This window comes from Cupressus sempervirens, chromosome 9 (genome assembly GCF_028749045.1).
Source record: "Cupressus sempervirens isolate cs-2001-9-10 chromosome 9, ASM2874904v1, whole genome shotgun sequence".
Taxonomy (NCBI): domain Eukaryota; kingdom Viridiplantae; phylum Streptophyta; class Pinopsida; order Cupressales; family Cupressaceae; genus Cupressus; species Cupressus sempervirens.
Window position 1 is genome coordinate 293788692 of NC_143126.1, and position 15876 is coordinate 293804567.

General features: G+C 35.5%; 1 protein-coding gene across 1 annotated transcript in view; it reads left to right on the forward strand.

Moving 5' to 3' along the window:
* Nucleotides 1-14927, forward strand: part of LOC149538564 (rho GDP-dissociation inhibitor 1-like) — a 96055-nt gene extending 81128 nt beyond the window's left edge. The window contains exons 6-7 of the mRNA XM_089799871.1: nt 14314-14344; nt 14604-14927. Of these exons, the coding sequence (XP_089655997.1) occupies nt 14314-14344; nt 14604-14714 (142 nt within the window). The 3' untranslated portion in view covers nt 14715-14927. The remainder of the gene's footprint in view (nt 1-14313; nt 14345-14603) is intronic.
* The last annotated feature ends 949 nt before the right edge of the window (nt 14928-15876 follow it).

Here is a 15876-nt window from a genome sequence, read left to right on the forward strand (position 1 = left end):
AATTTTTTAATTATTTTGTCTTTCCTTTCTTGTTCCTAGTGAATCCTCATTTATGTATTTACTTGCCTTTTCTTTTTTATGGAAGTAATCTTGCACTATTTATCAACATTTGGTTTTGTCTTCTCCAAGGTAGACATCAATTTTTCTACGGTTTTCATATCAACATCTTGATTTGCGGTATCTTGCTCTTCATAATCTTCCTTGTGACGTGGGGAGTGACATTCAGTTTCCCTACTAAAACCAACATTCCATGGATTTTCATTATCCTTAACATTTTTATTGCTAATGGGACTATAGCCTTTCGTAACAAGATTTCCACCTTCCTCCTGATATCCATAATCCCTATCTACAATGTTTTTGAAGCTTGCAAAACTCATATTTGAATATGGATCTCTCATTTGACTTAATCTTGTTCCTCCCTTAGGACTTAATTCAGTGTGATCTTTAGGTCCTCTATGAAGAGACCTTATTCCCACATGAATTCCAGTGACAAGTTTCTAGGACTTTTGTCACTTACATAGATTAAATTATTGCTCATATACTATTATTATATTATTGTAGAGTCACCACCCCTTTTGAAGGGAATACATATCTTGATGTTCCCAAGTTTTGATCCCCAATAGATTCCATGTTATGTTACCAGAGATTTTGAATATTTATCAACAAGTCCCCACTAGAGTCACCAATTTGTTGGTTACCAAATTAACATATTGGAAAGTTCTCAAGGTATGAAAAGCCTTTTTATCAAACCCTCCACTGATTTGGCCAATTAATGGAATCTCTCAATCTATGAGAAAAAAATACTGCTCGTTTGGCTCTTCAAAACTAAGGCAGGCAATCCCCTATCGTAATTTCCCTTAGTGTTAGAAATTTAATAGTAGACAATTGCAACCTTTCTTGTCGTTTATCTTAAAGTTGTGTAATCCTTTTAGATAAAATGAATTCACTCTTTAATCCTTGTATAATGTTATTGGTTTATTCCTTTTATAGAAGTATTTAGGTAGTTCTTAAGTAAATGAATTGATTAAATTGGACAATATAATTGACCACTACCTACTTTTATTGGACCATAGAATAAATGATTCCTTAATCTATGTGTATAATTTGTATGGGACAATTTTTAAAGGCTACCACTAGGATAACCCCCTGTTAACTATTTGGATCTTTAACGCTCTCAAATATTGATTATTACTACAATTAGTTTTATTGAATTTAACTACTACTAGAAGAGACCAATAAAACAAAAATGATATCGAATAACTATCACAAAATTTTGATAATCAAACTGAAATACAAATGAATATAATGTATTGTGCCACAAGAATCGAGGAATCTTTTGCTTACTCAAAACATAAATCATACATGAATTAATTAGAGAATTCACTTATCTAAAAAACCTTGAAAAATGAGGAATTTAATCATTAACATTGAAATAAGATTTTACAACATTTGACACTCAAAAAACAACATGTTGAAAAATGTCTATTCTAATGAGTATCCTTCGAGTTATCAATACAAAATGTGGCAGCTTATATAGACACGAGCCATAACTGATTTTAACTGACATACTCCTTCATAACATACCATAACAAATGCTATCTTAATAGAACAAATTTAATGTTTGACACATGAGCGACACATTCCTCATCCTTGTAATCATTCACATGCTCTATTGAAACTTCTGTTGCAAACTCTTGTTGACACATTTTGTCAATCATCATTGACACATGAGTAGCAAGTTCTTCACTGATCTTCAAATCTAGTAATCCAAATTATAAACATTCGAAAAACAAAAACTCAAATTGTAAATGGAATTGGAAAAATGTCCTCAAGAAAAGAGGGCAACACATCCATGATATCATATTCTAGTCACTTCATGTCTATATCTAATTTCTTACTCCACTCTTGGTGTGCTTTCAACAAAAGATTTTCTAGTTGGACTTGTTCTACATTCTCTTGATCAATTATGCTCATAGTCTCTACCATTCTGCTATTTAACCTCTCGTGCTCATCTAGAGATTTAAAAGTGCCACAATAAGAAACACAATACTTTTCGGCAATTTTCATTATCTTCATGCATATGTTCTCAACATTTTTCATTGCAAATCATCAAGATCATCTCCTTTCTTCTTCAACTTCTTCTCAATCTTTTTTGCCTTCAAGTATGAGAAAGTCACATCTTGCATGAAAATCATGATTCTTTGCTCAACATCATAGTCAAGAATTCTAAAATTAAGGTCGGTAGTATTTTCTTCCTACATCCTGATGGCCTTTTCCTTCTACACTTCTTTTTCTATGATGCAGGAGCATCCTTGGGTTGTTGGAAATCTTGCATCCCCCAAAAGATAGTTCTTTGGTTTATGTTTTCGAGCTATTTATTTGATAGTTTGATTCAAAAAATACTTGTATTTGAGTTTTAACTGAAGCGTTGGCTACCGGCTGGGCTAGGGTTTTTCCCCTAGCCTGTTCTTGGTGTTTGATCTTTACTATTTTTCTGTTCTGTTTGGATTGTTAGCTGCAGGACATAATTTGCGTCGGTGTTTTTGGAGATCTTTTGCAGTCAATTTTGGATTGGGGGTTTATTGTTTGCATGGCAGGGCCTGGGATTTCTTCTCTGTTGGTGAGAACAGATGGTTCTTCTCCAACTATGCATGCAATGCGATTTGAATCGTTTTATTCAGGGGAGAGCTCCAAGTTGAAAAAAGTTAATGGTTGTCTTCCGTGTAGCCATGACCGCCCTGTTCTGGTTATTCCTCCAACGGCCGTAATGGAGGACATTGATTATTGGACCAAGCATGCTTTGATATGCAAATTTCTTGGAATCCAGATTTCCCTATCCTCTCTTGAGGCATGGATCCGCCGCTCTTGGCAGGTGGAAGGCAATATGGAGATTATGTTGGCAGGGAATAGTTATTTTTTTGTTGTATTCTCTTGCATGTCTGATCGTGATCGTGTTTTTGAAGGAGGCCCTTATTTCTACAACAATGTGGGGTTATTTGTCAAACCTTGGCATTCAGGTTTTAATTCTGCTGAGGATCTCCCTTCAACAGTGCCAGTTTGGGTTCGCTTGCCTCGTCTTCCCTTGGAATTTTGGCGTGAAGACATCCTTCGATAAATTGCTGCTTTGTTGGGGAAGCCAGCTGCGATCGCACATCAAACCCTCGATAAAAAGGTTATTTCTTTTGCTAGAATTTGTGTTGAAATTAATTTGAATAACCCATTACCAGATTCTTTGGAAATTTGTCTGGGGGATTCTTCTTGGGTGCAACAGTTAGATTATGAATCCCTCCCTTTCCGTTGCCGGATTTGTCATGAGTATGGTCATTTACTGCGGCAGTGCCCCCGTAACTCGAGTTTCAAAGGAGTGGATCGGTCTACAGCTGGAAATGCTGGTGGTTTGGCAGATACTACAGGGAAAGGACAATCTCAAATGGTTAATACTACCAAGGGATGAATCCACAAGATGCTACAGGTAAGGGTAAGGCTCCAATGCAGGATAAGGATGGATTTACCCCTGTTCGTCCTCGAGCTAAGGGACATGGTCAAAAGAGGCCTTTGAAAGAAAGATTATCTGATTCAGGTTTTAACCGTTTTAAGGTGCTGGATAGTATGGTTCTAGAGGAGGGTATTCCTCCTCCTATCTCTTCTGATCCAGCTTGCCCAGATGAGAGATCTGTTCCTAATGATGCTTGTGGGGCATCTCAAGTTGTAGTATATCAGAATTGTGAGGTTCCTGTAGCTCCTGTGACAACGGCTCTGGTGACTCCTGCAGTGTTGGAAGATGATGATGTTGTTTTGGCTGACTTGGTTAAGGATGTGCTACCATCAGGTAAGGGCAAGGGATCTCCTCTCCCCTTGGGGTTGCTACCTCGACCCTTTAAGCGGGCTTCTTCTTCTCCCCCTCTAAGGAGTGGGCGCAAAACAGACCAAGAGAAGATTAAACTCACAGGAGATATATTGATTGAGTCTGGTTTAATGAAACCTTTGGATTCTCATTTTCCCAAATCTACCCAATGATGATTATTCTCTCATGGAATGTAAGGGGGTTGAATAGCATCCCTAGAAAAAAGGCTATTCATAACTTGGTGGTTGATCATAGTCCTGATGTTTTTTGTATCCAAGAGACTAAGCTCTCTGTGGAGTCTATGGTCCAACATGCCTCTAGTATTTGGTCTCATGGCCAATGCCAGTGTGTTGGGGCAACAGGCAGTGCTGGTGGTTTAGCTATATTTTGGGATCCTCAAAAAATTTCTCCTCTTGGCTAGATGTCTTCTCGCTCAGCTCTCTCTATGGTAGCTTCTGCTCTAGACTCAGGAGAGGTAATCATGGTTACTAATGTGTATGCACCTATTGATCTTGTGGGAAAGGAGGAACTTTGGGAACATATTCAATATGTTAGAAATTGTCATCCTTATCCTCCTTGGGTGTTAGCAGGGGACTTCAATTCAGTTTTAAGTCTGGAAGAGAAGCATGGTGGTTTGGCTAGATTGGGGCCTTCTTCTGCTCTTCTTCGGCAACAAATATCTCTTTTGCATCTCTCTGACGTTAAGCCTTCTAATGGCCTCTATACCTGGAATAATCGCAGGACTGGTGTTGCCGCTATCTCAGAACGCCTGGATAGATTTCTTGTTTCTTGCTTCTGGCTTAGTGGCACCCTTACTATCTCTTCAAAAATCCTTGATTGGAGGGGTTCAGATCATTGGCCAATCAAATTTTCCGCTATAGGGGCTTATGTTCCGAAGCATCCTCCTTTTAAGTTCCAGTTGATGTGGCTTCATGACTCCTCTCTTCATGATTTTGTTTTTTGTTGGTGGAAAGATGGTGCCCCTGCATATGGTACTGCAATGTTCTCATTTTCTAAAAGGCTTCAATATGTTAAAAGGCAGCTCAAGATATGGAATAGGGAATGCTTTGGGAATCTTCACTTTATGAAGAGGCTTGCTCAAGAAAATCTTGATGTCATCACAAGGGAGATTAGAGATCGAGGTTTCTCGGAGGATCTTGGCCAGACTGAATCCCTTGCTTCTAGAGCTCTAGAAGAATGGGAACTTCGAGAGGAAATTTTTTGGAAGCAAAAGGCTCGAGTTGATTGGCTCCAGGAAGGTGATCGAAACACTGCCTTTTTCCATAAAACAGTGCAATCTCGCCGGAATCAGAGCACTATCTCTTCTTTGGTTAATTCTCAAGGTATCCAACTGAATTCCTTGCCAGCTTTGTTCCAGGAGGCTATTTCGTACTTCTCTACCCTCTTCTCTGAGGACTCTCCTCCTGCTGATAATGAAGAAAATATGATTTTGTCCTGTATTCCTTCCCTTATCACTCAGGAAATGAATGATTATCTCATGCGTCCTATCTCTTTGGAAGAGCTGGAGGCGGTGGTCTTTGGCATGCCTAAGGGGAAGGCTCCTGGTCCTGATGGTTTTCCAGTTGAATTCTTTCAGGAATTTTGGGACATCATTAATCACGATTTGTTGGAGGTGGTTAAAGAATCCTATGCTAGCAAGTAGATGCTTCGAGCTTTGAACTCTACATTCTTGACTCTTATTCCTAAGAGAGAGGGTGCTAATCAATTGGAGTTTTTTAGACCAATTGCCTTATGTAATGTGGTCTACAAAGTTATTACTAAGCTGATTGCTGAGAGACTGAAAAGGTGGCTTCCCATTATTATCTCAGAAGAACAAGGTGGTTTTGTTGCTGGAAGACAAATTTTGGATGGGGTGGTTATTGCTACTAAGGCTATTTACTCTATGGCTACTTCAAGGGAGAGAGCCATGTTTGTTAAGTTGGATATGGCTAAGGCCTACGATAGAGTTAAATGGAGCTTCTTAAGGAGTATTCTTCTTTCTTTTGGATTTAGCTCTGACTGGGTGAGTTGGATTATGAGTTGCATTACTTCTGCCTCTTTTTCTATTCTTATTAATGGTCAACCTTCACAACTATTTGGTGCTTCTAGAGGCCTCCACCAGGGTGACCCTCTCTCCCCATATCTATTCATCATCATGGCTGAAGGCTTGGGCAGATTCATTAAGCATGAGGTGTCCCAGAATTCTATTCAAGGCTGGCGGTGGGGTAATGGCTTACCTTCTCTTTCCCATCTTCAATTTGTTGATGATTCTGCTCTTGCCGGTCTTGCTAGGATCAAGGAAGCTGAAGCCTTTCGACATGCTTTGGACGTTTATTTGGCAGCTTCAGGCCAGAAAGTTAATGAGCACAAATCTTTCATTTACTTTTTTAACACTCCTGATTCTATTCAGCACAGGATTGTTGGTATCCTACGGTTTCAGATAGGTTCACTTCCTTTGACTTATCTTGGCATTCCTATTGCTGTTTCCAGGCAGCCACGTCTCTTTTGGCAAAATTTGATTACCAAGCTTCAGGATAAGGTAAATCATTGGACTCATAGATGGCTTTCTACTGCTGCCCGGGTTACTCTTCTTCAAGCTGTTATCCAAGCTCTTCCTACTTATAGAAGCATGGTTCATGTTGCACCTATTTACTTTCTCAAGGAGTTTGATACTCTTTCTCAACAATTCCTTTGGAGTGGTAATTTGCATAGTACTAAATGGAGCTTGGTTAATTGGGCAACTATTTGTAGGCCTAAAAAGGAGGGTGGTCTTGGTCTTCGTTCTGCTCTATTGAGTAGACAAGCTTTGGCTGCTAAACTTTATTGGCGATGGTGCTCTGGACAGCATCAACTTTGGGCTCGTATTATCACTCATAAATATTTTCATGGTGCTGATCCTTGCTCTGTTTCTGCACTTCCTATTGAAGGTCGTGGCTCAATGGTTTGGCATACTTTGGAGACAGGTGCGATGTTGGTGAAGAGGGGTCTGTTCTGGATATGTAAAGGAGGTTCTCAGGCTTTGTTTTGGTCTGATGCTTGGGATGGATTCCCTTCCATTTTATCCATATACCCTCATCTTCAGCCTCTTTGTGACTCTTTTCTTGCTGCTGGATGGGATAAAGTGGCTCATTACAAGACTCCTTATCAATTGGGACCTGTTGTTGGTTATAGATGGAAGCATTCCTCTGATTGGCCTCCTGGAGGTACAGACATGGATCGTCAGGAGCTTTCTCAAATTCTGGCCTCTAGAGAGTGTTCCTCTTTGCTTGGTCCAGATGTATTGGCTTGGGGCGGTACCTTGTCTGGTAAATATCATGTCTCTGCTGGGTATCAGGAGATAACTAGACAATTATTTAGGGATGCTGAGGTCCCTTGGTGGAAGCAAGTCTGGAATAAAGTTTCTTGGTCCAAGTGCAATTTTTTCATGTGGCTAGTGGCTCACAACCGTTGTCTTACCTGGGATAATCATTGTAAACATGGATTTCAGGGCCCCTCTTATTGTGTTTTGTGTGGTAATGGAGAGGAGTCTGTTTCCCATCTGTTCTTCCATTGCTCCTATTCTACTCAGATATGGCACCTTTGGTGGAGCGCTTGGGGTTGCTCTTGTCGGCATGCTTCCTCTTTGCCTGAGTTTTGGGCTCGCTTGGTTAGTGCTCCCTCCAAGTCTTCTTCTCTCCATGCTGCTTGGATTGTTGGCCCATCTTTCATGCTTTGGCACAACTGGTTGGAGAGGAATCATCACATATTCCAAGATGTTCGGCTTGGTGTTTTGCATCTTTGGTGGAAAATATCACATTCTCTCTAGGAAACTATTCTTGTGAAGTGTGAGCTTGATGGGGGTATGGATCCGGTTGATCTTGCTATCTGTAATCGCCTCAATTTTCATCTGCAGGATGGGGTTGCGGCTCATAGGTTTCCTTCTATGTCCAGGCAGCTTCACCATTAGAGGAAGGGTCGGGTTAACCGGGATGGGCACTGGACTCCTCCTCCCTGTGGAGTTCTGAAAATTAACACTGATGGTTCTTCTCGTGGGAATCCTGGTCTAGCTGGTATTGGTGGAGTGGCTCGTTGTAGTTCTGGGAATGTTAAATTTTTCTTCTCAATTCATAAGGGTGATTATACTAACAATCTCATGGAAGCTTAGGCTATTTTATATGCTGTGGAACAGTGTTGCTTGTGGGGATGGAGTAAGATTATTTGTGAGTCTGATTCCCAGGTGGTGGTGAACATGCTTTCTTCGCAAGAGCTTGAGGATGTTAGTTGGCAGCTGGCCACTGTTGTTAAGCATATTCTTTTCTTCTCTTCCTCTTTTCAGTTCATTAGGTTCAAGTATATTCCGCGAGAATGGAATAGACCTGCTGATTGTTTAGCCAAATGGGCTTCTAGTCATGATCCAGGTTGGAATATTAGGGATAGGGGGCAACTGTCCTTTGAGATGGTGCAAGAATTTGATGATCTTGTTACTCAGGATCGAGCTCCTTGTTGAGCTCTCCTTGTTGTATTCCTTTCTGTCTTAATAAATTTTTACCCCTCTTTTTGCAAAAAAAAAAAAATACTTGTATTTCCTTTCCACATTATGTGGGCTTGGCTTCTTATAATGGACCTATCATGGATCATTATCCTAAGTGCGTAGAATTTAATATTACATTTTTTTGAAGTTATGCTTCATCTTCTCGGGTGTTTATTTCCTATGGTGTTCTTCATACAATGCTTGGTATTTATTTCAATGCGCTTCTATATTTAAGACTTAGCTTACGCACTCTTGGATCTAGACAGGTGGATAACATGTGGACCTATATCTAAGGCCATCAAAGGTTTTAATGTATTATGTATTTGGTCATTAATTCATTGAGGGTCAGTCCTAAATTGTATACTAGATTTTCTTTATTGGAGATTGTGAACTCAAAGCTGACCTGTGTGTCCTTATGACTATATATGTAATGTAATTGAGTCTTGTGAGGTAATATGGAAGGTAGAGGCAAAAGGATAGCTGGAGAGTTGTTTGGTTTGTAATCTGGAATGTATTGGTCATAGCCAAGAAGGCCTTACAACTTTCCATGTATATGGTTTATTTGATGCAATTCAAATATTTTGTTAATAACTGAGTTTGTTTCCAATTGTATCTTGTTTACTTCTATTGTGTTGTTATTTTTTAGGGGCATGGTCATCTCCTTTGGGGATAAACTTGTCCTCTACTACAAAAAATGGTATCAGGGCATGGTTTGATCTTGGTTGGATTTATCAGAGTGAAGGTTGATTTGATTGTGACTGATTTGAGCATGATTGAGCTTGGTAGACTTATCAAGGCCTGGACTTCTTGGTTGTGAGATTTTCGATTATGGCTCTAGGTCACAATTGTAGAGGACTTGTTCAAGCTGTGTTGGTATCCTATTGCAAACTTGTTGACTTCTTGTTAGTGGAAAGATCATTAAAATTTGAGACAATTGCAACTTGTTTGATTCAATACACCACCTAGAAGGATCAATCCTAGGTGGTTGGAACATATGTTTGAAGAATTTAAGGAAGAGATGAGGAATGAGATTTGAAATGGCTTGAATGGCTTGAGAAGAAATCTTCAAACAAAGGATGAATATGTGGAAGTTGTTGAATATGAGGAAGTTCTGGAAGATCTTGAAGCACATGAAGTAGAGACCCCTAAAGAAGAAGAAAGATTGTTGAGATCTATGACACAAGTTGGTAAGAGTCATCTAATGGAGGTATCAAATTATTCTTTTTATGTAGATCTCGTGGAATTGACAGATTAGATTAGTAAACCTTGAGGATTATTTTGAGCTTGAGAATGTTGTAGATCCACAGAGAGTTAGGTTAGCACAATCTAAGTTGAAACATCATGTTGCCTTGTGGTGGAAAGGATTACAGAAGGATAGAGAAATAATGATGAACCTAAGATTAGTGGATGGTAACCCGTGGTTTCTAGATTGAAGGGTGAATTCATCCCTCAAGATTATAAACTTGAATTGTTTAAGAAAGTAGAATTTGAAGTAGAAGGATATGTCTTTGAATGAATATTTACGAGAACCTTATACGGTATAAATCAGATCTAGACATCATGAATATTCTAAGGAAAAGGTTGTAGGGTATGTTAATGGTTTGAATATTAATATTCATAATGAACTAAGCATGCTGAAGCTTAGCTCGTTTAAATATGCTTATCAATATGCATTGAAGGGAGAAGATAAGTTAGGAAGAAAGCATGGTAAACAATTGACAAATGAGGATAAAGGCAAGAAAGTAGTTTCTGATAAGAAATATGCATTCATATGTACAATCAAAAATTGTGGTAAAGATGGACGTTGAGCTTTTGAATGTCCCAGTATGAAGATTAACAAAAAGAAACTTAGTACTACAAGAAGATCAGAAAGTGGAAAATTCTGATATTGATTTGGCTTCACCTAAATTTGGAGAATCTCTTTTGATGAGAAGAACCATACTAGCTAAGCATGATGTGGAACCATTGGAAAGAACAAACTTATTTTGAACTATTTGCAAGTTTGGTGGTAAATGTTACAAAGTTATTATGGATGGAGGTAGAATTGATAATCTTGTATCTAAGAAAATGGTTAGGAAACTTGGACTGCAACGATATAAACATCATACTTCTTATGGTATTAGTTGGTTTCAAGATGATCATTGTGTGCATGTCAGAGACCAATGTTTGGTTGGTTTTAGTATTCGACCTTTTAAGAATGAAGTTTAATGTGATGTAGTAGACATGAGTGCTTGTCATGTTTAATTTAGAAGACCTTGACAATTTGAAAAAGGAGCTATACATGATTGCAAAAAGAACATTGTTATAGTTGAAAAGGATGGCAAAAAATTTGTTTTGATTCCTTTGAAGGCGAGGAAGGAGGAAAGGCAAAGAACTTGAGTGTCTTCAAGACTTTCAGTTTGAGAACAACAAAACCTATGGTTAAGGTTAGTATTGATGAAGGATAGTCTGACTTGAAGAAGTTATATGATCCTATGGTTAAGAACAAAAGTAAAGGGAAGAAGGCTTCTAATCAAATGAAGGTATGTAGTAGGTATGAATCATTTGATCCTAGAAGTAGCAACAATAACATATGTGATATATCTAATAGAACACTTGGGTGTAGCAGTAAGCTTGGGAAAACTTATGTGTTGATTGGTGGTGAGGATTTATGGGCTAGGAATGAGCAAGAGATTTATTTTTTGAATCCTCTCAAATAATCATAAGTACTTATGAAAAATCATTTGTCACCTTGGGTGTCTGATGTAGGAGCATCCTTGGGCTATTGGAAATCTCACATCTCCAAAAAGCTATTTCTTTGTTTTATGTTTTCCATTTATCTATCTGATAGTTTGATTCAGTGAACACTTTTTTTTCTTTTCTAGATTTGGCGGACTTGGCTTCCTAGTGTGGACCTATCATGGATCATTATCCTAAGTGTACATAATTTAATATTACATTTGGTGAAATTTATGCTTCATCTTCTTAGGTGATGGTTTCCTCTGTTGTTCTTCATATGATGCTTGATATTTTTTCCGGCAAGGTTCTATATTAAAGAGTTAGCTTATACGCTCTTGGATCTTGACATGGGGATTACATGTGGACCTATATCTATGGTCACCAAAGGTTTTATAATGTATTATGTTGGTCATTAATACATTGATGGTCAGTCATATATTGTATAATACATTTCCTAATAGCTATATATGCAATGTAATTGAGTCTTGTAAGGCAATATGGAAGGTAGAGAAAAAGGATAGCTCAAGAGTTGCGAGTTTGGACTATAATCTAGACTGTATTGGTCGTAACTGGGGAGGCCTTACAACTCAACATGTATATGGTTTATTTGATGTAATTCAAGAGTTGTTAATAAGAGAGTTTGTTTCCAATTGTATCTTGTTTACTTCTATTGTGTTGTTATTTATTTGGGGCTTGGTCATCTCCTTTGGGGATATACCTGTTTTGTATTGCATCATTTTCTCTCACTATTTTGAATAATGTTATGTAATTATTCATTATTCTGAATAATTCATCCACTTGGTCTTGGTTCCTTTTTGTGGCATTGACATTTAATAGCATTGTTTCCTATCGATACTTTTTGCCCACTTTTTGAATAATTAACTTCCCAAATGGTTCATACACATCAACTATGAGTGATCTTTTGTCTCTTGGATAGAAGGCCTATTGGAGGAAAGCTTTCTAATTACAATTATAGCTTGATCCCTTGAAAATATCTCATAAATCCTCTAATTTGGTACTCAAGCCTTGATGTACCTTCTTCATAAAATAATTAAACATCAAGGAAAATTTCATATCCCATCCTTGGTACAAGATTACACCTGCCTCCTTAAGAAATTATCTACCTTTTAGCAGAGTAATTTATTGAAGCTCTTCTTGTATCGTCTCTTGTAATGTCTTCTCTAAGACTTCACTCCCTACAATTTTTGAATTTACCCTTAATTGGTTTCCTTCGTATTGATAGAAAAGGGACCTAAATTCCTTGGATAAAATGAAATCATCACTAGATATAAATTCTTCATGTTCAATTTCTCTTGCATGTTCTGATCCAAAGTGTTCTTTTGATTAATATCAAACACATATTTATTCTTTAATTGATTGATTTTGGTTTACGTTAATAATTTTTTTTGTGGTTAATCTTTATTTCCAACATGTGGCAAGTAATTTATTAAAAATAATGCTCTAACCTCTATAATTCCATTGGGCCCACCATGAATTCATGCATCAATCATTGTTCTTCAAGTCTAGATCATATTAATTTAGAGGCATAGCAATTTATAAATTCAATTAAACATAATAAAATAATAATAATTGTTGTAGTAAATATTATATATAAAACAACCATCAATTTAATGTTTTTTTTACTATAATTGAAAATTGAAAGCTGGTTATAGTGAAACCATTTCTCATCACACACACGCGTGCGTGCACACATACACACACACCATCATCATCATCACCAATTATTACACATGCACACATACTTGAAGGCACAACTAAATTTTAAATACTTGAAAAAACAAATGTGACAAGCATGGCTAAAGAATACCAAAACCATACACACAAACTTGAAGCCACACCTAAATACTCGAGAACACAAAGGTGGAAACAATGCCTAAAGAAAACCAAAACCAAAGACAAGCACATAGGCTTGTAAAGACATCATAACTGGAGTAACACCAAAACAAACCACAAAAACAACATTATTAAGGGAAAACAACCTTATTCGGCAATTGTAAAGAATAAGACAATTAGGATCTAAGGATTCAATTAAACTTATTTAGGTCCAAATGGTAGATTCCCAAGTAAGAATGAAAGGCTTCAAAATGTCACTAGAAATAAATGACTACTATGACAAACTAAAAAGGATGGAGTTGGCAATGTCTTAGTGATTGAAGGTTTAATGCATAAAGCATTGAAGGTTTTGATTTTCCATAAGCTAGTCAAATTACTCCTTGTACTATTTATTTGTCTACAAATTCCTACCCTTCTATCTAAAATATTCCAAGATCCTATCTTTGTGCTACTTTTAATTGGTTTCCTAAATTTTGAATTGTCCAACACTGTTCTGATAATTGCTTTATGCATTAAACCTTCAATCACTAAGACATTGCCAACTCCATCCTTTTTAGTTTGTCATAGTAGTCATTTATTTCTAGTGACATTTTGAAGCCTTTCATTCTTACTTGGGAATCTACCATTTGGACCTAAATAAGTTTAATTGAATCCTTAGATCCTAACTGTCTTATTCTTTACATGTATCTTGAAGCTTTTGATCCTTAGTGGAAGACATGGATATAATGATCTACTTCTCACCCATTTCTCGTTCCCTCTCGTCATCATCTCTACTATCCTCCTCTTATTTCCCTCCTTCCTCAAAACAACTATATCCCTATCTAAGGTCATCCTCAAAAGGTTCCTAAATTTGGGAATAGTTTTATGAAACCCATCATCGTTTTGAAGGAAAAAATTTCATCTTCCAAGTCCTCTTCCATCACATTGTCCCCACCCGTGATATAAGTATTTAAAATGTAATCTTAAATATATTATACAATATATTTTGTAAATTTCCACCCTATAAAATGTGTTTAAGAACTCATCATTACATATTGCAACCAATATGAAATATGGAATAATCATAAATGGAATATAGATTAATATTCCAAAATTTTATATCAAATGTCATTAGTACCATTAGGTTGAAACATAATAAGTACCACTTGAAGACGACGTGAAAGTAGTATTGATATGAAGTCAATGTAAAAATTAAATGTTATCTAGTTGTGTGAATATATTGTTAAATTTTCTTAGTTATAGTCAATGTACTAATTTTTTAAATGTTTACTCACTATTTTAAATTTTATAATTAGTTGTAAATATGGTTTAATATAATCATAGTTTAGACAATTCTATTAATTAATATAGTAATTGATGTTAAATAACATATTATGTTTATTTGCAGGAAAGAGAAAAAGTCTGAAAACTTTCACAAGGTACATACTATTACAATTATAATATTTTTTTTAATATAGTGAGAATGAATTTAGAAGGTAGTATTTAACAATATTGATTTCCAACAAAACTTTTATATGAATTTTATACGATGCTTATAGAAGGCTCAAAATTATGAACAAACTAAATCTTTTCATAAAGAAATAGACGAACTAAGAATGCGAAATATATATATTAATGATGAACTAATATGATAGATTTATGGCAACATTTAACTTGAAAATTGATGTGATGTAACAGGTACATAAAAAACAATGGTTGTCAAGGAGTTTATCACACCAATTAAATTTTTCATATCAATTTTCTGGGAAACAAAGAAAACAAGAGAATCGACAATTTACAGATAAATGATCAACATGAATGAACCAATGATTTTAACATTATTCTTTGAGTTATGTTTGTTCATGTTTTAAATATTTTAAATTCTATTAATATCTTGCCAAAGCACAAGAGAATGAATGAAGTGGGAGTGTTTATATGAAGGGCTTGGTAATATTCATAAGTAGAAGTATTTGTATTTGCTTTAGGAAGGTGATAAATATATCAGTGTTCAATATTATATTATGTAATTGTAAAATCATCTCATAATTCCTTCTAAATGGATTTTATTAAATTATTTTATGTAATATTTAATAAAATAATAATATATTTGAGAAATTTATTTTGAATAATAAAATAAAAAATTATTGTACATGTATACAAAAATACATGATATTTACACAACATTATCATTACTTAATAATATATAGAATTTAAATTGATTTTAAAAAAATCTATTATAACTTATTAGATTTAAAATATTAATATAGTACAAATTGACAATGCAACTTATCTTTGTTTAATGATTCTAAAGTGAATGAAATGTTTAATATGTAGTATAGTATATTACACAATTAATTGAAAATGATTATTTTGAAATTTTTTTAATTGTTGCATCATTTTGTTGAATAAATTGGTGATATGTTAAATTATCTTAAAAATTTGAATTGAATTTTAAAGGTATATACATGGGACGAGTTCAATTCTAAAAAATATTTTTATCTTATATTTTCTTCTCACGAATAAGTGTTATATTACATTCAACTCAAAAGTTGCATGATCACAATATTTTGTTTTAATCGTATGCAAGTTCCAAAATGCTTTAATTATGATTTTTTTTTTAATAAAGGGATAAAAATAATAGTACAAGATAAGATGGAAGCAAGACTATTGAAATAGATAATATAACTTACAATGCAAAAAAGAGGGGATGGTTGTAATTTTTTATATAGAAAAATATTAACACAAATTTTAGTTCTAAACAATTTAATAATTTTTTTAAAGAACATTCAAAATTTCCAAAGACGACCCTAAAATAATTGTTGATCATATTCACATAATCTTATATTACAATCATTGTTGCAACATAAATGATTGTACCTTATAGAATATATACTAACATAATTAAAATAAATACATTAAGATCACAATGATTATTAATTTGAAGGAGGGTTAGTATACACATCTATAGATA